This window comes from Martes martes (assembly GCF_963455335.1).
Source record: "Martes martes genome assembly, chromosome: 10".
NCBI lineage: Eukaryota > Metazoa > Chordata > Mammalia > Carnivora > Mustelidae > Martes > Martes martes.
In genome coordinates, this window is record NC_137898.1 from 1,921,361 (window position 1) to 1,947,548 (window position 26,188).

At 64.5% G+C, this 26,188-nt stretch overlaps 1 protein-coding gene across 2 annotated transcripts in view; it reads left to right on the plus strand.

The window, feature by feature from the left end:
• KCNQ1 (potassium voltage-gated channel subfamily Q member 1) overlaps positions 1–26,188 on the plus strand; it is a gene marked incomplete at its 5' end in the record, with an annotated part of 316,188 nt that overhangs the window by 64,988 nt on the left and 225,012 nt on the right. For both annotated transcript variants that reach the window (XM_080817777.1, XM_080817778.1), the window contains 6 exons: positions 13,737–13,863; positions 14,232–14,310; positions 14,717–14,813; positions 15,262–15,402; positions 24,269–24,379; positions 25,037–25,132. In XM_080817777.1, the coding sequence (XP_080673903.1) occupies positions 13,737–13,863; positions 14,232–14,310; positions 14,717–14,813; positions 15,262–15,402; positions 24,269–24,379; positions 25,037–25,132 (651 nt within the window). The remainder of the gene's footprint in view (positions 1–13,736; positions 13,864–14,231; positions 14,311–14,716; positions 14,814–15,261; positions 15,403–24,268; positions 24,380–25,036; positions 25,133–26,188) is intronic.

The following is a 26,188-nucleotide window of genomic DNA, read 5'->3' on the forward strand; positions in this document are numbered from 1 at the left end:
GGGTTTTTTTTTTCCCCTTTTCAGTCTCCATGCTGTTTTCTCCTTGTTCTTGCCTGATACCCGGGCTCCCACCACAACATTTAGTCCCTAGGAGAGAGCAGCCCCTTGTCGGGTGCCTGGTCCCAGGGACACGTCTGGCCTCTCGCGGAGAAGTGCGATGCCAGCTGTGGTTTGACAGGCGCCCCGCACCGGCCGGGGACGCTCCCTCCTTCTGTCCGTGGCCGGAAGAGTGGCTCTCGGGCCTGGCTGCTGCGTTTCATCCGACGCTTTTTCTGTGTCATTGAGATCGTTGCCTGCCTTCTCTCGGCTCCGCGGGGACGGTGAGCGCCCCTGAGGGATTTTCAGAGCGCACCGACCCCGGGTTCTTGAGAGAAAGCCCCCTCGGTCATGAGGCGTTTCTAAAACACATGTTGCTTCGCTGGGTTTGCTCAAATGCAGGGTCGAGTTTTCGCGTCTGTGTTCATGAGAGGCGTCGTCTGCGGCTGGTTTGCTCGTAGCGTCTGCTTTCGGCGCCGGGTACCCAGTGGGAAGTGCTCCTGCCTCGTGGCTCGGACGACTTCGGACGCAGCTGCTGTTTGCTTCAATGTCTCAGAACTCGCAAAGCCATCGGGCCTGGGGTTCTCTCTGGGGGGAAGTTTTCGGTTAGAAATTGTTTCTTTCACAAGTTTAGGGCCATTCTGTTTGTTTCTTCCCGAGTCACTTGGGGTAGCTGGTGTTTCTGGTGTCCACCCCCGAGGAGCGGGAGACCCCACCCATCTCGTGGCCCACGTGCGTCCCCTCTGTGGGATCGTGGGCGCTTGGGGCCATCCGAACGCGGGGGACCTTCCTCAGCGCCCTGACAGGGGGCACGGGTTGGCGGCTGGTGCCCCAGGGTGGCTCCCGGCCCCTTCCCAAGCCCCTCGCTGCTGGCCGTCCAGCTGGGCAGCCCCTGTGGCCACGCTGGTGACAGGACACGGTGGGGGGCGGCAGGGGGTGGGGCGAAGATCGGACCTCTGTTTCCTTCCAGCCCTGTCCTCGGGAAGGCCACCCCTTCTCAGAGGAATGAAATTCAAGTCGACGACCCTTAGAGCCCCCGGCCCGTCTGCTTTTGTCTTACGCTTTTACTCTGTAAACTGCAGCCCTAAAACAACACACGTCCTTCTGAAGCTGTTCACATATTAGCTCTTAAAACAGCAAAATCCGTGCACAATTTCCTCTCAATCCCTTAAAACATTCCTGAAAGGGGGGGAAAAACTGTTTAAATTCCCCGCCTGTCATTACAACGTGCAGAGCCGGCGGGGGTGGCCGGCCGCCGGGCCGCGGAGGAGCAGGGCCACCGCGCGCCCCACAGAGACCCCGGACAGACGCGGGCCCGCCCGCCCTCGCCCAGGGTGGCAGCCCCCCGCCCGCGGGTCCCCGGGGCCCCTCCGCCTCAGCTAAAGTAAACACTATTCAAACCAAGGCAGAGCCTTTCAGCACTTCAACTAGATAATTAGAAAGGGTTTTCATCCCCGAGTCTCCCTCGGTTTGGTAAACTTCTCGTCCTGGGTAAATTCTTAAATAAGACATTTTTAGAAGCTCGGGCGCTCAGCAAATAAACCTAGCGGCCCCCCGCCCCCCCCCCCGCCGCCCTCGCTCCCCCGTCCCCGCTGGCTAAGGTGGCCATCACAGGGGTGGGGCTTCTCTGGGGTTAACGGCCTCAGCAGTGAGGTTCCGGGGCTGAAAATAAACCCCCTTTAGCCGGCCCGTAGACGGAAATAGCCCCGTCTGGGGAAGACAGGAGATTTGCTTTAAATACGTGTAAAGCTGGCGGCCGGGCGGCTAACGGTGTCTGCAGCCGGGCTCGGGCGGCCTCTGGGCCTCCTGCTCCCCCACCACAAATTGCAGGGTGGCCCTCCCAGCTGCCCCTGCGTGCGCGAGGCCCCAAGTGTGATTCACAGAACCCTGAGCCCCAAGGCCATGTGGTGGGGCTCGGGGTGGGGGGTTCGGGACCTGCTTTCCGGAAAACCCCACCTGCCCTTTTGACTGTTCGGAGCACTGGACACTACCACCCGCCACGCACCCACGGCCAGCTTCTCCTGCCCCCGGGCCTTTGCTTCTGCTAATTGTCGGCCCGGGACGCCCCCCCCCCCCAGCAGTTTGGGTTCTTTCTTCAGAGCCGAGATATTTTCCACGCCATGGGGAGCACCGGCGCAGGCCGGTGTTCACCTATGCAGAGAAGGACACCGTCTCACCGACGCCTGCAGGACCCCTGCCGGGAGGAGGAGGCTTTGGGGCTGTGACCTGGACACCCACGGGGACCTTGATCCAGCCGTCGGTCTGACCTTGGTGATAACCTGGAGCCTCCAGGGTGCCTGTGCTGTCCCCCTCAGGCCAGAAGTGTGCAGTCAAGGTGTTGGCAGGAGGATGGCTTCTGAGGCTGGGGGGGGGGGGGGAGTCTGTCCCAGCTCCTGGAGATTGCTGGCCATCTGCGAGGTTCTTTGGCTCACGGATGCATCACCCCGTCTCTGCTCCGTCCTTGCACGGCTTTTTCTCCGTGTGTGCCCATTTCCCTCTCTTTGTTAGGACGCCGGGCTTACTGGATCAAGGCCCACCCTAGTGACCTGGTCTTAGCTAATTACATCTGCAAAGACCCTATTTCTAAATAAGGGCCTGTTCGCTGGTGCTTGGGTCCAGGACTTCAGCACATGAGACTTGGGGAGCAAACTTCAGCCCCAGCAGTGTCTGGGCAAGGGGTATGGGGTGGGCCTGTGAAGCAGGGGACACTGGGGATCATTCTGACTTGTCCTGTTCTGGTATGAAAGGCACATGCCCCTCGGGGATTGTTGTCACCCGTGGTGCCAGCGGCTCCCGGCCTGTACCCTGCGTTTGATGCTGTGCTCACAGCCAGGGACTTGGTCAGAGGAAGGGAGACAAGAGAGGTCCCCGTGCCCAGGAATTCCTGAAGGTGCCGCAGGGCCTCATGAAGTCTATGGAAGTGATGTTGGAGAGCCGTTGGTGGGGGCGAGGGGACGGACAGGGAGGAGTTGCAGTCACACAGAGTCCGGCAAAGCCACCGTAGGGGAGACTACGGCGGGAGCTCTTCCGATTGGAGCAGGTGTGGTTACAGGTTTCAGGAACCGAGGGCACTGAGTGACGGACAGATGGGCACGGTTCAGTGAAGCGTCCACACTCCGGAGCAAGGAGAGAAGGGGTAATGCGTTGACCACCTCTCCACCTCAAAGGAAAATGAAAGAAACAACAGCATAGAATAGCAAAATAGTGGGATAGGAAGAATCAAACCAGGTGTTCCAGTTTTACACTAAACGTAAATGGCCCGAACACCTCTATCAAAGCAGAGGACTGTGAGAAAGGTCTATGTCTTTATTTTTAACAAACACATTGTTGAGGGGAGTTCAGTAAAGCAAACTAATAACGAACAGTTGAAAAACAAAGGAACGGCCAAATAACCCCGGGCCGGTACATGCAAAAGCAGGGTGAGCAGTGCCTGCGTCCGCGTCAAGATAGGCCTGCCCGGGGCACCACTTCTGGAGGAGACGTATTTGTGAACTCTGGTGTGGTAGACGGTGGAAAAAACTGGTAAAATGGAAGCTACTGGAAATGCAGGGCAACACAGTTTAAGTGAGATCACTGCGGGAGACCTTAATGCGCCTCTCAGAACAGGACAGTTCTGGGGAACACAAAATGAGCGAGGGTATGGACAGTTCACGTTGCAGTGGGTTCTAATGGTAACCTGAAACAATGGTCCCTGTTACCTACAGCCGTGTAACAAGCACCCCCAAACCCCGTGCCTCCTCACGCCTGTCCCGAGGAGCTCCCTGATCCATGGTGTGGGCAGGGCTCTGTGGGGGTGGCCCCTCCCTGCTCTGCCTAGCTCCGTCCTGCTTCCTTCCAGCCCGGTTTCCAGGACGGGAGGTGTGCAGGCCTGGAGAGTGGGCGGGATCACTCCGCCACCTTCTTGTGGGACATGGAGCCCAGGCACAGCGGGAGGAGTGGCGAAGAAGCTTGGGACCATGTTTTAGAGCTGGCACTGTAACTGTGGGTCTTGATAACAGAGAGGTTCTCTTTCCTTATGCCCATGGAACACTAGCAGAACCAACCCTTCTGCTTGACTGGGAAGAACCACCTAACAGGTTTTGAGAGGTTAAGCCAACTGCAACTGCAGTTGGCTGTGATCAAAACCCAGGATTAGAAATAAATAGCTGTGAGTTTACCACACCGGCCCCGCTGTTTGGGAATTAAGCAGTGCTCCTCTCGGTCACCATCAGGACCAAGAGGAGACGGACGTGAGCGAGCCTGACACGTAGGGTCACGGCAGATCGATCCCCCTGTGTGGTAGGAAGCGTGTGCCAGGCCTGACCCCCCAGCACTGACTGTGGACACCTGCATTCTTCATACCATTGCCCACTCTTACTAGTGGCTTCTTTGTGTGGCAATCTCGTGTCTGCATGCGGCGTGAAATTCACTTATTAAAAGCTGGGTCCCAGTGCCGGGGCCCCTCGTTGAACCACCGGCAGCGTGTGTGACTGGAGTCAGCCTCAGTAGGGCACCTGTGGTCCCCGGGCAGGGACAGTGACCGGAGGGCAGCCTTCCCTCAGAGGCCAAGCTGGGCATCTTGCGATCCAAGGATGATGGGTCTGAGGCTGTTAGGGCCATGGGTGGGTGGGGCCAAGTGTCCGGTTTGGTCTTCTCCTTCCTGCCCCCCGCCGAATACACACATTGCCATGGGGCTTGCTCTCCTCCGTGGTGCCACAGGCGATGCATGTCCCTGTGGACCTATGGACAGAGGAGGAGGAAGCTGGAGGCCCCTGGAGCTGGCGGGCTCCTGTGGACAGACCAGCCCAAGCTTTGGCCGCAGGGGCCACTGGCTTGAAACCTGTCCTTGATTCTCTCCCCAAGGCCATCAGGCCTCCAGCGGGAGACTCCCCAGGCCAGGAGAAGGTGCCGTGTCTGTGAGGCGTGACATCCGCCGCCCACCCCCATCGGTCCCTGAGCCTAGGGGGTGAGACTGGGGGTGGGGATGCAAGGGCAGCCCAGGGGCCCGACCCCAGCCAGGGGGCCGAGGAGAGGGGTCCTCGGGGCCTCACTGCACCCACGTGCATGAGGGAGGCCACCAGCCCGACAGCAGTCCGCTCGGGCAGTGGCTGGGGTGGGGGACAGTGCCGCAGCCCCTCACCAGGCCAGGGGGCTGGACAGCAGCTGTCACACCCTCGCAGGGCCCAGCTGCCGGGTAGATGGGAGCGTCCGTCCCCATGGTGACAGCGCAAGTCTCCCGGCCTCTCCTGCTCGGCCCGCAGAACAGCCACCCCAGACAGCTGGCAGGTGGGGCTGGTTCTCGGGGGAAAGTGGCCCAATGCCTCCTGAGGCACCCCAAACCCGTGACGACCTCCCACAGGTGGGGAGGCTCCCACGGTGGCTGGCCGGTCCAGGCTTTCCAGCCCCAGGCAGGGGCTTCTACCTCCTCATGGGGCCCTCTTGGGAATTTGGGGTGGTTGGCCCATTGGGGAGAGGCTGCAGGGGGCCCCGAAGCACCAATGACTTTGGGCAGGTGGGCCCCAGACCTCCGTGGGTTTGGGGGTCTGTGTGGCACCCGCAGGGGCATAGTGTCTGACCTGGGGGCACCGTGGCTCTACCTGGGTCCCTCGGCCCCTAGACCGTGGCACCCACCCCGGGTAAGGGGATGCCGAGGAAGAAGCAGGCATGGCCCCCCGTCCGGAGTTTACCATATGGCCCTTTGAGTACGGAAAGCTGCCATGCTTGGGCTTGGCGCTGGCCCGTGCTTGCAAAGTGAAGGCAGACCCTGGCCTTGGGGAGATGGCCATTGGCAGGGGAGGGGTCCCCTCGGCCGGGATGCATCACACTGCCCTGTCGGGAGCCTGGGCAGGCCAGGGAGACACAGGTCAGGTCTGGATGGAGGTGTTGATGGCTTGGGATGCCTCATATAGGTTTGGGGGGGCGGGTCAGGAGGGGCATCTGGGCCATGGGCAGCCTGGGGGTCCTGAGACAGGTCAGGGGAGGCCTTGGACATGCCAGACCTTGACCAGGCAGGGCTCTCCTCCTCCCCGTGCCGCACCCTTTCCCCGCCTGCCCTGGGGAGGTCCCTCCTATCATGAGCCCTTTCAACACCGCTGTGTCCTGTAGGTCCTCCTGTGGCATTTCCACAGACCCAAGGGGCTTTTCTCGTTTCAGACCCCCGCTGCCGCAGGAGGTGGGCACCCCCAGGTCCCTCGTTTTGTTGATGAGGACGCTCAGGTGTTGGAAGGGTTGACTGGAGTCCCTGCCCTGGGGGTTCGGTGATGCTGGGTCTTGCTGTCCTGGGGGGCAGTGGGGGCATTCGGGGGCCCGCCCCACTGTCCCAGCCCAGAGCTCCCCTCGGGTATCAGGGCCCCCTTCCCTGTCCTCCCGGTGGCTGACTCGGGGCCTGGCCCGCCGGCCCTGTTAGGGCCACTTCGGGGAGCTAGGACCTCGGGCAGGAAGCAGAGGGGTCCAGGGCCAAGGTTGTGGGGCTACACATTTGGGGGTCCGTGGGGCAGGAGCGGTCCCCACGGTGGGGGTAGGGGGAGTTGACTAGGAGAGGCAGGTGGGGTACGTTCCCTAGGCCGGCATGGGCCTCCTGCCCCCTCTGGGGGCTGTGCCATGGTGCCTGTCCCAAGGTGGGGTCACTTGGGGTGGGGCTGGTGTCCCACGGGGTGGGCAGCAAGTGTGCACGGAGGGCCCCAGCTGTGCTCAGCACATGTCACCGGAAGGCCCAGGAGTCCTCAGCACGGGCACGCGGCTGGGAGCAGCTGGCCGCAGGCTGTCTGCGAACAAAGGGTGCTCTGAGAGGTCTGTAGACCTGCTTCGTGCTCTCGGGCCAGCTGGGAATGCTGAGACCAGATCCCCCTGTGGCTTATCTGCTCCCACGTGGAGGTACAACAGCTGGGCCGGCCCCAAAGCCCGCTGTCCAGGCTCTGGGCTGGAGGGACCGCACCCTGCACCCCCCGCCCCGTGGGGATGCCTCCTGGCCCCAGGCTGGTCCCCGGGTTTTCCAGGCTTGTGGGGGGAGGAGGGGAAGGCCCTCACGCTGGTCACCCACGCCACCGCGCCTCTCCCAGTCTCCGCTCCCCCTTCTCTGCCCGGCGATGTCCCATCTGCCCTGGAAAGTCTGGGCATCCTTCTCCCCGAGGAGGCCTCTGGGGGGACCGGGAGCACCTGCAAAGCCGTCCCCAGCGTGCGTCCCCAAGGCGGCCAGAGCCAGGAAGGCGGCGGTCTTCTTGTCCTTGGCCCCCATTTCTGCTCTCTTCTCCCCACCGACAACCCGCAGGGCCCTCTGGCCCGCAGTCCCCAGCACTTAAACCCTGGGGGCTGGCCGTCCGCCTCGCCTGAAAATTTTTCACGTAAAGAAAACGGAGTAGTAACATCACAGAACCCGGGGACCGGCGAGAGGAAGGGTCAGGGAGGCGGCCTTTACTGTTTAGCCAGAGAAAATATTTTCCCTGCCCGAAGCCGGGCTTTAGGCTCAGCTCATCTGAGCGGTTTAACCTTCAGGCCGTCCCGCTGCCTGTCACACGTGAGCAGCTCGTGGCCGGGACGTTCCCGGGGCGTCCGCGGCCCGCGATGCCGGCAGCGCCGGGCCTCAGGGCACACGGGCTTCGGACCATCTTCCCGCCGAGGATTCCCGGGCTGATAAGGAAGGCGCGGAGATAAGGTGACCAGTGACCTTCACCCCCTCCCGGCGCCGCGGGTCCCCGGTTACGAAACGCTTGAGTCATCGCCAACCTTTCCCCCGTGTGCGCTCGCGGGGGAGACCAGATAAGCACCTGCTTTTCGGAACCTTTATCTCCCCTCCCGGGATTGGCAGATCTGCTCTCACAACCCCGTCACCCCCAGACCCTGAGGGCAGGTGCAGGCCGGTGTGCGGGCCACGTGCACCCTCCTGTGACTCGGGGCTCTTCTCCCTCAGTCAACTTGGACCTGGTATTTGTCAGCCAAACGGCAGGGTTTTGGGTCCGGGCTTCTCGGTGCCGAGCGGGGGGTGGGCGCACCTGGGCTGTGGCACGTCCGCGCCGGCTCGGGGCCCTCGGGGAGCACCACGCACACTCGGGCCACACTGCGGTGAAACTGGGCAGGGGGCAGCGGGGAGACCCCCCCCAGTCACGTCACCACCCCAAGCCGGCCCTCTGTGCCTCCCTTCCCCTGCGGTCCCCACGGGAGGGGGCCCCGCGAGGGCCCGGGCGTCAGGTGCTGCCCTCACCCAGAGCAAGCAGTGGCCGTGAAGACAGGACGCGTACCCTACGGCCGCTCCGAACCGTGTCTGGGTGCCCAGCTCCGGGCACTACACACATCCGTGCTGTGCGGCCGTCCCCCCGCCCGTCTCCGGGACTGTCCATCTTCCCAAACAGAAACTCTATCCCCATGAGACACTGACCCCCGCCCCCAGAGCCTCACCCCCACAGCCCTGGGGCCCACGGCCCTGCTTTCTTGTTTAAAAAAATGCAACGTGTCCGCCCCCTTCCCCAGTCTGCGCTGCGGCCGACGCCGGCGCCGCTCCTATGCTGTCCCCTCGTCCGCACGCACGGTCCCCTCGTCCTTCTTTCTCCGCTCACCCCCGTGGACAGGAGGGCGGCGTGCAGGGTGGCCGTGGTCAATGTTTCCATTGTGAACGGGGGGCGTGTACTTGGGGAACTGGTGTTTTTGTTTCTTTCGGGGAAACACCCAGCAGTGCTGCGGCTGGGCCGTCGGGTCTGTTTCGACTCTCCGCCCACCCTCCGTCCTGTCCTCCAGAGCGGCTGCCCCAGCTGGGGCTCCCCTCAACGGTGCGGAAGGGGTCCCCTTCCCCGCGCCCTCGCCGGCACCTGTTTCCGGTGTGTTTTTGACGTGAGCCGTTCTGACCGGTGCGAGGTGGCGTCTCACGGTGATTTTGATCTGGGTTTCCCCGTTGCCGGGCCGGCTGGAGCCTCTTCTCACGTGTCTGTCAATCCCTCCTATGTCTTCTCTAGAGAAATGTCTACTGGGGTCCTGTACCGGTTTTTTAATTGGGTTTTTGCCTAGGAACTGTGTTCTTAAAAGTCTAAATCATACCCACGACGCCGCCGCAGACCAGCCCTGCCACCCGCTGCCAGGGAGAGCCACCGGAGAGCCCAGGATCGGCCTGGACTGAGGCCCCTGGGACGCGTGGGGGCTGCTCGGCCCCTCGGGGCCCTGTAGGTGCTTCCGTCTACACCTCTGTCTCTGGGCCCACCGTGGCTCGCGGGCCCTGCCGCCGGGGGCGGCTTGGGCTGTCTATATGACGGTGTCTGGGGCAGGAGGGGTCCCTTTGTCCCTCTGGTTGGACTGTGGTCTCGGCGAGATCCCGGTCACAAGCACAGCCTCTCTCCTCGTGTCTGCGGGGCAGAGCTCAGGGCCGGGCTCCGCCAACAGCCCAGCCTCCTGGCCTGCATCCTTGACCTGGGTGCACTCCCAGGGTCAGGCGGGCCCGGGCGGAGCTGGCCGAGGGCGCCTCTGGGCTGGCTGTCTTTGGAGGGGGAGCCAGGCGGCTTCCACTGGGCTGGTGGGTGGGGCTTCCGGGGGGCGGGGGGAGGACTGGGCTGGACTGAGAAGGGTGTAAGGCCTCAGAGAGGGGCTATGTGTGGGGTGGGGGCACGGAGCGCTGGGGGGCTGGGGTCGGGGCAGCACCTGGGGTATGGGGCTGCCTTGGGACGATGGGAGGCTCTCAGGATAGGCTGGGGTGAGGCCCTGGAATGTAGGGACACTGTACGGACAGCAAGGAGGGACAGCAGAGGCTTGAGCGCAGGGCCCAGGGGAGGTAACAGCTGTTGTCAGGCTCTGCAGGGAGCCTGAGGCCCCTTTCATCCACCTTTGGGCCTGCTTAGGGCCTGGTATGTGAAGACAGATGGCCCTTGGGCCTGTTGCTGCCAAAGTGGACAAAACCGAGGGTGGGGGTCACCCTCCTGGGTCTGGGCCCTGAGGCTGGAACCAGGAAGAAGAGGCCCTGCCCTTCCGTGAACCTGCTGTGCATGGGGGGTACGGTCCCTGAGGCAGGGGTGGCACCAGGGATGACGGGGTCAGCCCTTCTGCAGGCCCCATACCACCCCCACCCCCAGGTCTCCGCAAGTGGACGGTCAATCCCGGTCACACCCCCATGCAGCCTCCAGCCTGGGGCGGCCGGGGCACCTCCCATGACACCATCCCAGGGCCCTGCTGGCCCAGAGCTGTGGGCTAGCCCGGCCAGCCCTCCCGAGCCCAGGTCAGTGGACAGGCGGCTCTGAGAGAGAGCACAGGGCCGGGCTGGCCAGGAAACCTGTTTCTGGGAGTGCTTGAGCCACAGGGAGCCCCCGGAGGGCCCAGCTAGCAGTGTCTGGGTCTGAGGCCCCGGCCGAGGCCTTGACCCTATGTGGCACCCTACCCAGAGTCCAAGGCTGCCCGTGGTAGAGGTCATTTGGTCTCTGAGCAAACGTCCATCCCCGCCGTCTCATGCCTCTGGACAGTAAAGGGCTCCTTCCCGCCCTTCCCAGCATGCCGGCCGCACGGCCTCCGTGAACTGGGCCCTGCCTGGGTCTGGGCCCGGCTCGGACTCCGCGAGCGCCCCGTGCAGCCCGCCTGCAGCCCGCCAGGCCTCGTGCTGCTTTCCAGCCTCAAACAGGATTTGAGGATTAGCGTGGTGTTAAATTATTCCTACACCTCAGCCCTCCAGAGGGGAACCCACGTTCTCAGACGCCCGGCCCTGGGAGGGCAGGGGTAGCTCTGAGCGGCGGGCCGGCTCTCCCGACGTGTGAGAGCAAGACAATTTGGGAAGCGGGGGAGACACAGCCACCCCGGATGGTTACTTATTTATTTAAAGGGGTTTTGTTGTCGTCGTTATTGTTGTTTTTAACAAGACGTTTCTAGGGCTTTAAATCTCTTTAGGACGCAACTGGGGAGGGCGCTTAAGTAATAAGCAAATACATGCAAATGAGACAAAAACCACAGAGCGATGAGCCTGGGTGGTGAGTGGGGTGTGGAGCTGGGACGGAGGCACCAGGAGGGTTCCTCTGGGGACCACCTGGCGGCCAGGAGCCCTCCTCCGTGAGGCTGCCAGTGCCCGTGTCTGCACTCCCGGGACAGGGCAGCCGGCCAGATGCCAGACTGCCCTCTCTGTTCCCTGCGAGCTCCTCACTGACCACGGCTCATCCCGCCTCCCGGGACCCGGCGGGGCCAGCTTCTCGGGGAGCACATGCACGAGACGGAGCCCTGTGCACGGGTCGTGCTCAGCCTGCTCACGGGCCCGTCTGCGCCTCGTGGTCGTTCATTCAGGAGATCCGCGTGGAGCTGGGGCTGGGCGATGCGCGTGGCCCTGGCCCTGGTGGGCTCAGCCGGCCTCCAGCCTAGGCCGCGGCCCCCAGAGCCAAGGGCGGGGTAGGACCCGAAGCCGGCCCGAGAGGTCATGGAGCCTGCAGGTTGGCGTCCCCCTGCCTTGCTCGCAGCCCCCTGAAGCGCTCCACGTTACGGACGTCACGGATGGAGAACTTCTTTGCAGAAGGGAGGAGGTCAGCTTTCCTGCCCTTCCTCTCGTTCTGTTCTCCGCCGAGCTGACCCCCAACCCCGGCTGGCCGGCAGAAGCATCCTAGTCAATGACACTTGGGAGCCAGAGGGCCCTGTCCAGCCTCCCCCTCGTGGCAGGGAGGGCAGTGGTGGGGCCTGGGAGCAGCGGCCCCCTGCCAGGGCCACACACCAGGGGCCGGATGGGGCAGGGGGCCATCCGGAGGCCAGCACGGCCGGTCTCTTTCCCTCGGCAGTGCCCCCGGGATGGGTCCATGCTGGGCAGGTGTCAGCGTCTCTTCCGTCTGTAAGGCTGAGTGATAGTCCCTTGTATGGACAGACCCCATTTTGTTTGGCTGTTCGGGGTTCCTTGAGATGCCACGTGTGTTTAGGATAAGTTTTTCTATTTCTCTAAAACACACAAGCAAACAAAACAAGCCGTGGGGGCTTGGGGAGCGACGGTGTTGCATCTGTAGGTAATTCTGGGGGCGTTGGCCTCTCTGCCTCGTGCACCTGTGTGTCTCCTTCCGCTCCTTGTCCCGGTATTTTCCCGTTTTCACCCTGTAGGTCTTTGGCCTCCTTGGTTAATCCACGACTGTTTTAGTCTTTTCGACGCTGCTGTAAGCGGCAGCGTTTTTGTCATTTCTTGGGAAGGTGGTTCGTTGGCGGTGGAGCGAGGACGATGATTCGTGCGGCTGACTCTGTACCCAGCCTTGCGGAATTCTAGGAAGACCTGACAGGTGCGTGGGGGGGGATTCCATGGAGTTTCCCACGCATAAGGTCACACCCCCTGTGAACAGAGGTCATCTTTCTTCTCCTTTCCAACCCGGACGCCCTTTCTTTCCTCTCCCGTCTCCTTGCTCCGGCGGGATCACGGAGCCGGGTGTGGCACGCGTGGGGCCGGGGTGTTCTTGCCGCCCTCCTGACCGTGGAGGGGTCGTTCCTGGTGGCGTGCTGCTTACTGTGGAGTTTCCGGCTGTAGCGTGTGTCAGGTGCCGGTGGTCTCCTTGTCGTCCTGATCTGTTCCCTGCCTGCAGCACAAAGTGCCGTTGCGTTTTCTCACACTTTTTCGTGTCAGTGGAGGTCGTGCGTTTCTCTTCCTTCTTTCTGTGAACACGATGTGTTCTAGCGATCGATTTTCTTATGCGGAACCATCCTTGCATTCCAGACGTGAATCCCACATGGCCGTAGCGTGGATCTCTCCAACACGCTCCAGAAGCAGCTCGGGTCCTGGGCTGGGCCCCTCTGCTCCCCGGCGCTTCCTCTGGCTTTGCTGTCAGGGGCCTGCCGGCCTCATAGGAAGGGTTAGGAAGTGCTCCCTCTTCCGTTTTTCGGAAAAATCCGAGGAAGACTGTGATGCGTTCTTCTCTGTTTGCTAGAATTCACCAGCGGAGCTTCAGGTCCTCTCTGTTGACTGACGATGGCTTCTCCTTGATGGGAGAGCGAGGTCCCTGGTCCAGTCTCCTCACTAGCTATGGACCTAGTAAGGTTTCCCAGGTCCTTCTGAGAAACCTCGGTAGGGTTGCGTCTCTTGGAACCTGTCCACTTGGTCTGGGCTGTCTGGTTTCCTTTGAACTTGATTCTTATACCGTGTCTTCGTTTGTCCACTCACCCACCCAGCAGTCCACCCAGCAGTCCCTGTGTCCATGGCCCATCCATCCTCCGTGGCCTGGACGTGAGCCCTCGGCGCTCTGGCTTCCGCTCCTCGGGTTGGCCTGACCGCAGACTGAAATGGGGAACTGCCGTGGCTGGAGCCCTGATGGTGGCACTGGTCCACAGCAGACCTGGTACCTGCCCTCCCTTGGAGGGGACGGCCAGAGATGGCCTCTGAGACCCTTCCCCTCCTCCTCCGGGTGCCCACCCCCACCCAACCACCCTGGGAGCTCTTGCGTCTTGGGCCCAGGGAAGGCAGCCAAGCACCCCTGGACGGTGTGTCCCTAGCTCCCAAATCACGATGTATGGCCTGAGCTCTGGGGACTCTGTGGGTCACGCGAGTGCTGGCCGGAGAATGTGGGCCCCAAGACACCATGTTTCTCATGTCCCTGGGGGATGTCCTTGGTGTGGATATCCCCTTGGGCCTGCTTGGGCCCTGGTCAGAAGAGCAAGCAGGTATCTGCTGCTGGCGGACCCGGCCTCGGGCCGCTGGCCCGTCCAGGTGGGCCCCGCGGTCGGTGCCCCCCACCCCCGGCAGACCAGGGCCCGGGCCGCTGCCCTCGGGTGTCTCCCACGGAGGCCCCAGCTCACCCGTCTCTGCCCTGCAGGAGATTGTCCTGGTGGTGTTCTTTGGGACGGAGTACGTGGTCCGCCTCTGGTCAGCAGGCTGCCGCAGCAAGTACGTCGGCGTCTGGGGAAGGCTGCGCTTTGCCCGGAAGCCCATTTCCATCATCGGTGAGTCCTGCCTGCCCCCGGAGAGCTTCGCCCCCAGCTTCCTGGCCACGGGTTGGGCACCCTCCCCAGGAAGGGGGATCTGGCACGGTGGGTTTCATCACGAGCGCCAGCAGAGTCCCCCTGAGGCCGTGGGGTGACCCTCTGAGCCCGGCTGCGTAGGAGGCAGCCTCAGCCGCTGCTCGCGGGGGCTGGCTTGGTCGCACTCGGCATGGTGTTGCGGGGGGTCTGTTGCCCCAGCGGCCTGGGAGGTGGGCCTGGGTGTGCCCGAGACAGAGAGCCGGTCTCCCTGTCTGAGGGGTCATGTCCTCCTGACCACGAGGCTCCTCCTGAGCTGGTGCCTGGCTGGGTAACACGCCGTCCCTCCCCAGACCTCATCGTGGTCCTGGCCTCCATGGTGGTCCTCTGCGTGGGCTCCAAAGGGCAGGTGTTTGCTACCTCGGCCATCAGGTACAGTGGGCCGCAGGCTGTCCCGGCTGGGCTGTGAGAACCGCGGGCAGCGTGCTGGGGGAGGGGGCACAGCTCCGACCCCACACGGACTTAGGTTTCCCCGGGTTGGAGGCCCAGCATGAGCCCTTTTGGGACTTGGGCTGGGACTTAACCTTCTGGGGACCTCCGTCTGCTCATCTGCCAACTGGGGTGATCCCAGGGCCTCCCCCGGGAGCAGAGGAGTTTGGAGACCTGCGGGTTGGGTGGGGCCCCCACCCCATGTTTGAGGGGGGTTCTGAGCCAGGCTTTGAGGGGTGGCCCCCAGGCAGAGGTTGGGGGGGGCGCTGCGCGGGCGCGTCTGGCGCGGGGCACATCGCCGTCTCCCGCGGGCGCGTTGGGCGCGGGGCACATCGCCGTCTCCCCGCAGGGGCATCCGCTTCCTCCAGATCCTACGGATGCTGCACGTGGACCGTCAGGGCGGCACCTGGAGGCTGCTGGGCTCCGTGGTCTTCATCCACCGCCAGGTGGGCTGGGTGGGGTGCAGGGGCCCGGACGGCGGGCGGAGGGTGCACAGACGACGTGGACACACCCTCTTGGCCAAGGGCAAGAAGCGGGGGGCAGAGTGCGGGGCAGAGCGCGGCATGGGGAAAGGGGCTCGGCGAGCTCAGCGCCGCGGACGGGAGCCGTCCTACGAAGGCGAGGCACGATCGGAGCCTGCGCGAGCCGGCCTGTCCCTCCGGGCAATGGCCGTGGCCCGACACCGGCCACGGAGGAGAGGAGTGGTGGCGTGTGGTCCAGAAGTCAGTACGGGCAGGGGAACCACACGGGAAGTCGTGGGGAACCATCGGGAGAGCCCGGAGCTTGCCCAGGGCCGGCCCCCCCCGGCCTGCGATGTCTGTCCGGAACGTGGTCACGGAGGCCGGGCTGCCACGAGGCCTCACCTGATGTGCCCTCTGCCCACCCCGCCCCCAGGAGCTCATCACCACCTTGTACATCGGCTTCCTGGGCCTCATCTTCTCCTCGTACTTCGTGTATCTGGCTGAGAAGGACGCCGTGAACGATTCTGGCCAAGTGGAGTTTGGCAGCTACGCGGATGCCCTGTGGTGGGGGGTGGTAAGTGGGGACGCATGCCCCGGGCAGCGGCGGGGCCGAGGGTGTCGGGGTCTGGGGCCCCGTAGTAGAGCCTTCGTGCCCAGAGGACACCATGGGGAGGTTCTCGGTATGTCGGAACTGGTATAAGGGGTGTCTGATGGGGCAATGGGGTGTGCGTGGAGGCCAGGAGCTCCTGCCTGCCCCCAGGCTGGGCTCCGTGTGGCCCGACCCAGGGCACCAGCCATCCATCCTTCGCCCTGGCCACATGGGGAGGGGAGGGTCAGGCACAGGGCCTGTCCAGGAGGGTCTGTGCTGGCCCCAGGAGTGTCCCTGTGCCGAGGAGCACAATGTTAGATAGCAAACGACCCAGGATATGATGGGTCGAGTCCTGGCGGGAACGGAAGAGCGCTCCCCTTTCCGGACCGTGCACCAGGCCTGTGCGTGTGGTAGCTGGGCTCTGACCCCCAAGACATGAGGGCTCCCCCGGCTGCAGAGATGGGCTCCTTGGGCACACGACGGTGGGGCCCAGCACCCAGGCTTCGCTTGTAAGTGGCCAGAGTCTGGGCTGGGTGGCTCCGGGCTCGCTGGGCCGCCAGTTTGCCGGAGAAGCGGACGTAAGGTGGGTGGGTTCCCAGCAGGCCAGGCTTGTGGGAACGGGGGACATTCGACCAAGGACCGCGCTTGGCTGTGGACGGCCAGGCGTGGCCTCCGCCAGCCACACGCGTCCCGAGTCCTGCCTGCGTCCTTGCCGTGTGGCCCGCGGGGCGACCGCCGAGGGCATGAAGGGCGCCCGTGACCACACCGTCCCCCGCAGCTCGGCCTCGTTGGGAGCAGCGTCCTCGGCACTTCCGTGTGGGGTAGCTGGTCGCTCCATCAGCCACAGGGACTGCGACCGGCCCGGGAACCGCGTGGGCAAGGCCGTGCCGCAGCCCGGGACAGACAGCTGCTGCGGGGAGGGACGGCGTGTGGGCCACAGGCCAGGCCCTCACGCGTCCCACCATTCCCTCCTTCAGAGTGCCCTGGGGTGCGGCCAGCTAGTGCCCCCGCGGGCCCTAGGACAGAGCAGAAGCAGCGGAGTGGGGAACAGCGGAGGACAGTGGCCCCCATTACAGGCTGAGCGTGGCTTGGTGGGGAGCCCCTTAAAGCTGGGGGGGTGGCAGACATCTGGGCTCATTAGGGTTGGGGGGTGCAGGGGCATGAGCTGTGGTGAGGCCTTGGGGGCAGGACAGAGTCTTAGGGGCACTGGGCGGGGGGTAACAGCCACGGCAGCCCCAGCCAGGTCTGCCCCGTCTCTTCCCTTCCAGAAGACACGGGCCCTGCTCTCTCCTGGGGCTCGCCACCCTCTCCCTGAAAGGAGGCCCATCCCAGTTTGACTGGGGGCGTTGGGAAGCCTTGCTGTGGCCCCCCAGGCCGGCCCACGCCCCACCGTGTTTGTGTCTCATGCCTGCGAGGCCAAGCGCGCAGGGAGGGCCCCTGATGTTGGCGCGTCTGTGTCTTTTCTGGAAGCTTCTGGCGTGCCAGGCTGCTCAAGGACGGGAAGGACACGCTGACCCAGCTCAGGGCGGCTTCCGGCCCGGTTCCGGCCCCGGTTCCGGCCTCTGTGGGCCCCCTCGGCCCAGCTGCGGCAGCCCCTAGCGGGTTAGGACGGGAGGGCTCAACCCCCCATGGGCAGCTTGCCGGCGGCGGGTGGAGGGGCCGAGTCCTGGTGACGGGCCCATGGGGGGACAGGCTGCCCAGAACCAGGAGGAAGTGTGTGGGTGATCGCCCGAGGCCCGGCTGATAAGTGGTGCCCAGCCTTGGCGCTGCCCTCCCTGCCTTCGCGGGCGGCTCCGGGAGCGGCAGGCGGCTGAGGCTGCTCCCCTGCCCCCAGCCCTGGGCTGAGCAGCGCCCCCACTCCCACACCTGTGCAAACATCCGCCCGCCGGCCGGGAAAACAGCCCCTTTGTGCCCAGCTTGGCACCGGTGCCCCAGCCCTCGCCGTCAGCTGCAGCCCCAGCCTCGGCCACCGCGGGCCCCGGCCCGGCCATTGTTCCCGCCAGGCCCTGCGCCTCTGGGCCGCCCCGGGCCCCCCGCCCCCCGCCCCCCGGGGCTCCGGGGCGTGCGGCTCCCATTCACAGCCGCGGCTGGCCCTGCAGCTGTCCAGGCAGGAGCGGCCCCCGAGGCTTGAGTTATGGGCTGTGTTCCTGGCGCGTCTCGGACAGAGCTCGAGAAACGGAAGACGGGGCCGGCCCTGACGGGGGCTTTCAAGCGAGTTTGGTGATTTGCGACTGCGCCCAGCACTCATTTTCTGCCCCTTCCCCATGTCCTGGCTCCATTTCCCTCTCGCAGGAGGGGGCGCCGGCCCCGAGGCTCCCTGTCCGGGGCAGACAGGAGAGGGGGTGCTGCCCTGGGACACCCATGGGGGTGGCAGAGGCCGCATGCCAGACCATTTCTTGTCTCCATACTGTGTCCGTCCTGGGCTTCGTTTGCCCTCCCCACGCCCCTCACCCCACAGGCCTGGGCTGGGGGCAGACCAGAAGCTGGACTGGCTTCCCAGGGATGCGCAGGATAGACCCTAAAACGGGCGTCTGGGCCACCGGGAGGTGGGACAGGGCCATCACCTGCCTGGAGAGAGCAGGGGAGCTGGTGCGCCGAGGCCCTGGAGCCCGTCCGGGCTGGGGGTGTCTGGGGGTGGCCCCAGGTGTCCTCAGCCTCTGGGCTCAGCAGTGTCTGTGGTACGGACAGATGACTGAGTTCACGAGCCATGGCACCGGGGGCAGCGGGGAGTATCCACCTCCCGGCGAGGCCGTCAGAGTCCCACAGTCTGAGGCACTTAAGACAAGAGCAGCGTAGTCTCTCCCAGTCTGGAGACCAGAAGTCCGAGATGGGCGCGTGGGCAGGGCCGCAGTCCCTCCGGAGGCTCCGGGGAGGATCCTTCCCGCCGCTTCCGGCCGCCGGGGCTTCAGGCCTCCCTGGGTGTGTGGCCGCATCTTCTGTCTCTTGTAAGGACACTCGTGTTTGGTTCTGAGCCTGCCGGGGGAGACCAGGAGCATCCCCAGCGCGCTCTCCCCGCAGCCACCCCGACAGAGGCCCTGTGTCCAAACACGCTCCTGTCCTGAGGGTCTGCGTGGGCGTGACGTCTGGGGGGACACGTTCAGCCCAGGATGGCGGAGTCCCAGCCAGACTTCACGGGAAGCCCCCACCCCAAGCCTCGGTTCTAGGTCGTCGGACGGGGGTGTCCGCTCAATGGCTGAGTGTCTCCTCTCGTCCCCTGGCCCGGGGGGGACATGCCCGACGCTGGCGTGAGCGCTCCCTGCCCCCCCAGGGGTGGCGCCCCGTGCCCGGCTGCTGAGGCGTTGAAGACGTCTTCGCCCTTGGAACAAAATGCGTTTGTTTGTGTTAAAGTTTGAGTGGAGGGAAAAGCCGTTTTTGCAAACACGGGCTCCTCTGTGTAGCGCCCGGGGGTCTCTCAAATCCGGAGGCTGCCGGGCTCTGTTTACCCCATGCTCTAAATTTAGTCTTTTTAGAGCGAATGCGCGGGAAACCCGTCCCTGCATTTCAACCGCCGTTTAGAGTCCGACTCCCGTTCCCTCCCTCCTCAGCCAGCAGTTCCAGAAGGGTCCGGCCTCCAGGGCTGGACTGCCTCCTGGCCGGGTGAGGTCAGCTGGGCCTGGGGGCTCTAAGGGCCGGGTGAGGACATTCACATGGAGGCCCCGTCAGCACCACCAAGAACACAGTGTCAGGACCTCCTCCGTAGCTGGAAAAACTGAGGCCGGTGAGCCCAGGGTTGGCAAGCCAGGACCCCACCCCAGCCCTCAGACCCCACCCGTTCTGGGGCTTTCTCTGCCTGGAGCTCTCTGCAGAGCCTGCAGGTGCTGTGTGGCTGAGAACCAAAGTCTGCAGGACCCCAGCTTGTGCCTGTAGACCACCAGGTGTGGGGGAAGGACTGTGGGCTCCTTCCCCGAGGAAGGACCTTGGCGATGGGTTTTGCAGGTTGAGTAGGGGCCCACAAGGTGAGTGCGGCGTCTTGCACCTCCTGCCCACGGGCTGATACCTGGGGGGGTGCGGGGGAGTTCTTCTGTGACTTGGCAGGTCCCGTGAAGGTAGGAAACAGGGTTCATTTCTCCTGTGGTGGGGGTTCAGCTCGTGTCTGTGAGGGCAAGAACGTTCCAGGTTCAGCCTTTTGGGAAGAGGCGTGGTCAGCATGAGGGAACTCTGTGAGACGGGAATCCAGGTGACTCCGGGATCAGGAGCTCCGCCACCCACCACCTATGTGGCCTGCACAGGTTACCTGACCTCTCCAGGCCCCTTTGTAAACTGGGTAGCAAACGAGCACCCACACCCACCAAAGCTAGAGAAGTCACGTCACAAGGACATGGGAAGCCTGGGCCCCAGGCACCCAGCGAGGAGGTGGCAAAGGCTGGCCGTGAACCATGGGGGGCCCTTGCCAGCCACAGCTCTCTAGGCCTTCCCCAAAGCCAGACACTTGGGTTGGACCCGTAGCAGCCTAATTCACACTAAAGTGTTTATGGCTGCCATGGTCCAGTCACACCCCTGAGCCCTTCTGGTCTGGAGAATCTCGCTCTGCCCCTGACCAGCTCCCCACTTCTAGCACTTTTAGCCCCTTTCAGAGCAGGTGTTTCGGCCCCAGCTGACCCCAAGGGCCTCATGTTTCTGATCCCTGGCCCGAGGACCTGGGTGAGGCCAGCCACACGGAAGGGGCTCCTGGATGCCTCAGGAGGGGTGGGGGTGGAGATGAGGGGGGCAGACCACAGTGTCCACTTCCAAGGATGTCAACTCAGCGGCACTATTGAACTGGTCCTGGGGCCAGTGAGCATGGGATTGGTCCATTCCTCAGTTTCCCCATCCGTAAAACGGCGAGGCCGCAGAGTACCTCCTCGGGCTGGCGTGGGGTTCGCTGGGGCCTCAGGCCCAGGAAGGCCGCAGATGAGGACTCTCCTTAGACTGTCCGGTCCTCCCAGGGAGGCCGGCTCTTGGCAGGAAAGCCTACATCTCCACGCACAGGTGTGATGGTGCATTGCTGCTGTCCTGCCCAGTGCTGGCGCAGCGACACGGCGAGCAGCCCTCGTCTCCTGCTCTCGGAGCTACAGCCACGGTCTGCACAAGGTGATTTTCCGGGTCCCTGGAGGACCTTCTCTGCCCTGGCAGTCAGGGAGGGCTTCCCGAGGCGGTGACATCTGAGCTGAGACCCGAAGCGGAGTCACCTGGGGCCCGGAGCCCTGCTGCAGGGTGGACACGTCAGCCTCTGGGCTGTGCACAGGAGAAGGGCAGAGAGGGGTCCTGGCCACTCCCTGTCTACGGCGTGCCATCTGCGGGTCCTGTCCAAGCCCAGCTGGTGCGTGGGCCCGTGAGCCGCACAGGGGTGGGGCCGGAGCCCAAGCTCCCCGCCAGCGATACCGCAGACTCACGGACGGAGAGGCTCCGGTCTGCGTGGGTCTGTGTCCAGGGACTTTGTTCTGCCCGCGGAAAGGAAGTCCGTGTCTTTTGGGGCGTTTGCTGTCCTTTGACCCATTGTTTGCCTGCCTGGCCGGACAGTTCCGCAGCTCCATGTGCCAGCACGTGTCCCCTTCGTGGCTGTCTCCCACCAGCCAGGCCAGGGCCCCCGGGGTAGCCCCATGGTGGCCGGGGCCAAACATACCCTCAGGACCAGTGCCCGAGGACCCCTGCCCCCGCCAGTCACGGCCCGAGACCGTCCAGCCACCCTGACTGCCCCCTTTGTGTCCTCCAGGCCTCCCCCAGGCAGGTTGGTGGCCCGTGGTGGCACGGCAGTCTCTGGCCAGGGCTTTGCTCTGCAGCCTTGCCCTGTCGTGGTATGGACCAGTGGGTTGTGCCCGCTCAGTCACTTACCAGTGATAAGACCCTGCACACAGCGCCTGCCCTTGTCAGCCTCAGTTTTTCCTCCATAAGCTGGTCCCTAACTCATGACACCATCCCAAGTTTGCCAAGTGCATGCACCACTGGTGTGAGTCCCTCGGTGTCTACACCAGCACTGCTGTCACACCCACACGTGGACAGATGGCCACGCCACCTCCCGATGGGCCGGCCAACCCCCCAGGGCAGCCCCGGTTTCTGGGCTGGGCCTCCCGTCTCGTTGGAGGTTGGCCTTCCAGAGGCTGCTTTAGAGAGGAGCACAAAACACTGGGGCCAGCTTCTCAGGGGATGGTTCTAGAAGGTTCCCTCAACCTCCTGTCCCTCAAAATGTGAGCAAAGACACAGAGACAAGCACACAGGCCAGCGCCAGCCTCCAGAGGATGAGGACGGCTCGGTTCCCCTCCTGCCTGCCTCCACGGCCCTGTCCCCGGTGTCACACATCTGCGGGTTTGCATGCGAGCGGGTCCGCCTGGGCCGCTGCCTGGTGGCCGGCTCCCAGGGGAGGGCCGCGGGGGCTGTGCTGTGTCTCCCCACGTCTGTGGGCCCAGGATGTGCAGCTCTGCAGCCCGGACCACCCTGGCTGGGGGCGAGTGGTGAGCGCGGTGGCAGGAGAGGGGCCGCCCCGAGCTGCCCGAGTCTGTGAACTCAGGAAGAGAAGCAGCTCTAGGGGGCGGGCCTCCGGGGGCCGAAGGACGGCAGTGACGACGGGGGTCCGTGCCCTGGCGTGAGAGGCACGTGCCCTCCGCGGGGTGGGGGACGCCTGGCCAGACACCCGGTGTCTGCGAGCCCGCCGCAGGGAGCCCTAGTACCCCAGCGGTCGTGGGGCTGGAGGGGGGTGTCGGGGTGCTGGTTGGTCCGTTCAGGGAGATGGTCTTGGGGGCCCTGCCTGTGGCCCCCCATTTGCTTCCCCGTCACCAGGTTTTTTTTTTTAATATTATGATCATTTAAAAGGTTGTATGCTGTATGCTTGAGTTTTCTGGAACGCCCTTAAACCTAGCCCCCGAGGTGCGAGCCCCCCACCGGTGGCCCCCGCCTCACCCTGCCCTGCAGCCGCTCACACACTTACTGGTCTCAGGTGCTTTCTGCACTTAGCGGTCGCCGTGGACCCCAGAGAGCCTCTGTCTATGTGGATGGTACCTATCCACGCTCGGCACGGAGGAAAGTGCCACGAGCCACTTTAAGAAGTTTTCTTGTTTGTTTATGAAAATGGCAATAGACCCGCTCTATGTTTACATAAATAAAAAGACTTCACGAACATTTTTACGTTCTCGGAATGGCTAGGTGCAGCTCTAACGTCGCCCTCCCCTGTTGGCAGCCCCAGACCTGCCCTCACTCCGCACGCCCGGGTGCTCTGCACGGGCAGCTGCGGCCCAGGCCTCCCATGTGGGGCGCAGGCTGTGGGAGAGGACGCCCTGCAGACGAGGGGGCTCCAGCCTTCCCCGGGGCCTCTTACCTGCCAGCTGGTCGTCAGGCTGGCCCTCAGCCCTGGGGTGGTCTTGTCCCACCCTGCAGACACCTGCGCCGCGGTCCGGGCGTGCACACGTGCGCGTGTCTGTGCATGTGCGTGCGCACGTGTGTATGTGTGCGTGTGTGCGTGTGGTGCCCCAGCTGCGTGGGAGGCACATTTGTGGTCCGCCCCCGCCTCCATGGTCTCAGATGTCCCATGTATAGGACGGGGCCGTAGGCAGCACCGTGCGTTCCATGTTGGGGGGGGGGTTGGATCTGTGTTTCTGAGGGTCGGTGGGCTTGTGGAAGTCCCGGGACCCCCAGGAGATGCGTGGTTAGGCTGCCGTGGGCTCAGCCGTGCCCGGCCCTGGCTGCCCCCAGCGCTAGAAGCTGAGCGCTTGCCCAGACTCACCCGCCTGCCAGTGGGCTTGTCCCGCCTGCCCCCTCCCTTGCCTGCTCCAGCGCTGTGAACGGTCCCATGGGTGTCCCTGCCTGGCCGTGGCCACTGGGTCTCTCCCACCCTCTGAACTCCACGACTGGTGGGATGCACCCGCCGGGGTTCTGAGATGGACAGCCATTGCCTCAGACCTCACCATGCCCTGTCTGGCCTCACCTTCCGTTGGCGCCTGTTCTGTGGGCTGCCCTGGCCCTCTGTCCCCCATTGCCCACACTGGCTCCTCGGGGCCGGGCATCGAGGGAAGGCTGCGTGCAGACCTTCCCAGGCCTGCCAGAGGCTGTTCTCGCCTGGCCTGGCCTGGCCTGGCCTGGAGGCTCCAGAGAGGAGAAGCCAGGCTGCTCAGAACAGGACCCACGTGACCGCAGGGCAGGCAGGTACCGGCCAGCCTCACCTCTAAAGGCAGGAAGCCACATGGATGCTCTGGGCCACTGTGCCTGCAGGTGTGAACGTGTGCCCACAAGATGTGGGACCCGGGCATCCTTGGTCTGCTGGCCAGGCTCAGAGCCCATGCTAGCAAAACCCCGGGCAGCCCCAGGGCCCAGCGTCCAGGCAGGCATGGGCCCAAGGGTGTTGGGGCTGAGTGACGGGCACAGCCAGGCTAGACCCTCGAATCCTGAGGGATGTCACGTTCAGGCTCATGGTGGAGGCCGCCGGCAGCCGATCTCAGATGCTAGCGGGACGGGAGCCTGGGGTGGGGCAGTGCCCGTGGTCCTACCGCCAGCTCTGAGGATCGGCTCCCCCACTGAGAAGAAGGCTTGGGCTGTGTCTGGTTCTCTTGGAAGAAGGGGGACTGGGCCATCTGGTGCCCAGGGCGGCGTCAGGAAATGACGCCTCACCCCCGTCCTCCTGGTTGAGGACCTTCCTCGGGGGGAACTTCCAGCCTCCTGGGCGGCGGCCCTGCGGTGGGCCGGGGCAGGTGGCGCACCAGGGAGTCCCACTGGGGCGCCCGCCCCTGTGCACACCCACGGCCTCGCTTCTTGCACGGCGTCGGCTCTGGGAGACACGGCTGTCCTCTGGGCGGGAGCCCCGTGTCAGCAGAGCGGTGGGCTCGGACCGGACAGTCATGTGTCCTGAGCTTCCGGGCCTGACCCTCACCCCCGGCCCCTCTCACAGGTCACGGTCACCACCATCGGCTACGGGGACAAGGTGCCCCAGACGTGGGTCGGGAAGACCATCGCCTCCTGCTTCTCTGTGTTCGCCATCTCCTTCTTCGCGCTCCCGGCGGTAGGTGCTTTGTGGCGGGGCCGTGTGCGCACTCCCGGCGGGGCTCCCCAGAGCCCGGGACCCGCTCACCGAGGCGCCCCCGCCCTCCTGCCCCCAGAGCGTCCTTCGCAGCGGGTGTGGGCAGTGGTCAGTGGGGGCCTTCAGTAGCAGACAGTCGGGTGCAGGCGTGGATTCACCCCGAGGGGACACGGGGAGGCCCCAGCAGCAGCCGCCCCGTGATGGCGGAGGCGGAGTCCGTGTGCCTGCTGAGGCCCGAGCTGGGCCTTGACCCACATCCTCCCCAGAAACTGTGGACCATGAGGGTTGCACCTTCTAGTTGCCCGTGTGGGGCCATGTGTCCGTGTGTCCCTATAGGGCGTGGGCGTATGTGACACGTCACTCCCTACGGGCACGTGTATGGATTCCGTGCACGTGCCGCACACGTGAGTATGATTGGTCTGCGCTGTAGACGAGGCACTCCCTTCCCACCAAGCTGGTCCTGTCTATCCTATTGGCAATCCCAGGCATGCAGCCGCAGACCCTCTCAGACGGGGCTGCCTTCCGCAGGCTGGCAACCAGGCGCCTGCCCTGGGCCCCTGGCACCTGCCATGTCCCCCTGGCTGGGCCGGGCAGTAGCTGCCCGAGGGGACATGAGCCCTGGTTTCTGCTGCTTCCCAGGGGATTCTCGGCTCCGGCTTCGCCCTGAAGGTCCAGCAGAAGCAGAGACAGAAGCACTTCAACAGGCAGATCCCGGCGGCAGCCTCGCTCATTCAGGTGAGGTGCCCGCTGTGGGTGCGTGCGGCCTCGCGTCGGCGAGATCTCAGCGTCTGTTCTGAGATTCGTGACGCTCGGAGCGGATCCCTCCGGAGTCGAGATGTAGACTGTGGAGCCAGCGCGGGGTGCCCGGCTCCCTCCCTACAGGGTCCTGCAGAGGGTCACATCCTTCCGGGAGCGCCGGGGGACAAGGATGCGCCCTGACCAGTTCCCGGGCGGGGGTCTTTCCATGGGCCCCTCCCCTCCCAGCCACAGAGGCCGACCTTGGCGTCTTGTTCTTCAGCCTCCTTCCGTGCCGCCCTCCCCCCACCCCGCTCTGCACTGGAGCAGGTCTGGGAGGGAAAAGGGAAGGGTCCCCTTGTGGCCATCCCCCAGGGCAGCCGGGGCCCTGCTTGTGCAGTATGGGCACCTTCTGGGTGTCCCTGGCACCCCATGGAGCTTGGATGCCCCGTGACAGCAGGTGGGACTGACGAGCCGATCGCATGGCCACACCCTGGGTTCCAGGGCCCCATAGTGGCTAATCGGGACCCCGGGGCTGCTGTGATGAGGCCTGGGGGCAGGAGAGACAGAGCCTAAGAGCAGTGGGGGAGAAGGGCCCTGAGCTCCTGGGCGCCCTGCTCCGCCCTGTGAACCAGGGCCCCTGGAACCCACCAGACAATGGCTGGTTCTTTTCATGCCAACAAAGACCGAAAACCATCTGAAAACCAGGTCCCGGAGGGTCTGGGGACGGAAGAGTGGGGAGGAGCAGGCCCAGGGCCGGCCTGGGGAGTAGTTGAGGGGGATCCTGGGGCACAGGCGTGGTCTGTGTCCAGCCGTGGATGTGGGGCCATCTGCCCAGTGGGGCAGCTGCACCCAGGACTGGATGCCCCCTTGGGACGCCCTAGGGTCCCCTCCCCCCACCGTGGCCTTGTCTCCTGTGCCCTGCGCGGCCCCGTGAGGGATGCCAGCCATCAGGCGCTGCGCCGCCTGGGAGCCAGAGCTCAGCCCCGGGCTCCCCCGCGTGCCTCTGAAGCCCTTCCGGAACCCACCGTCTGGGGCCTGGACGTGGACCTGGAC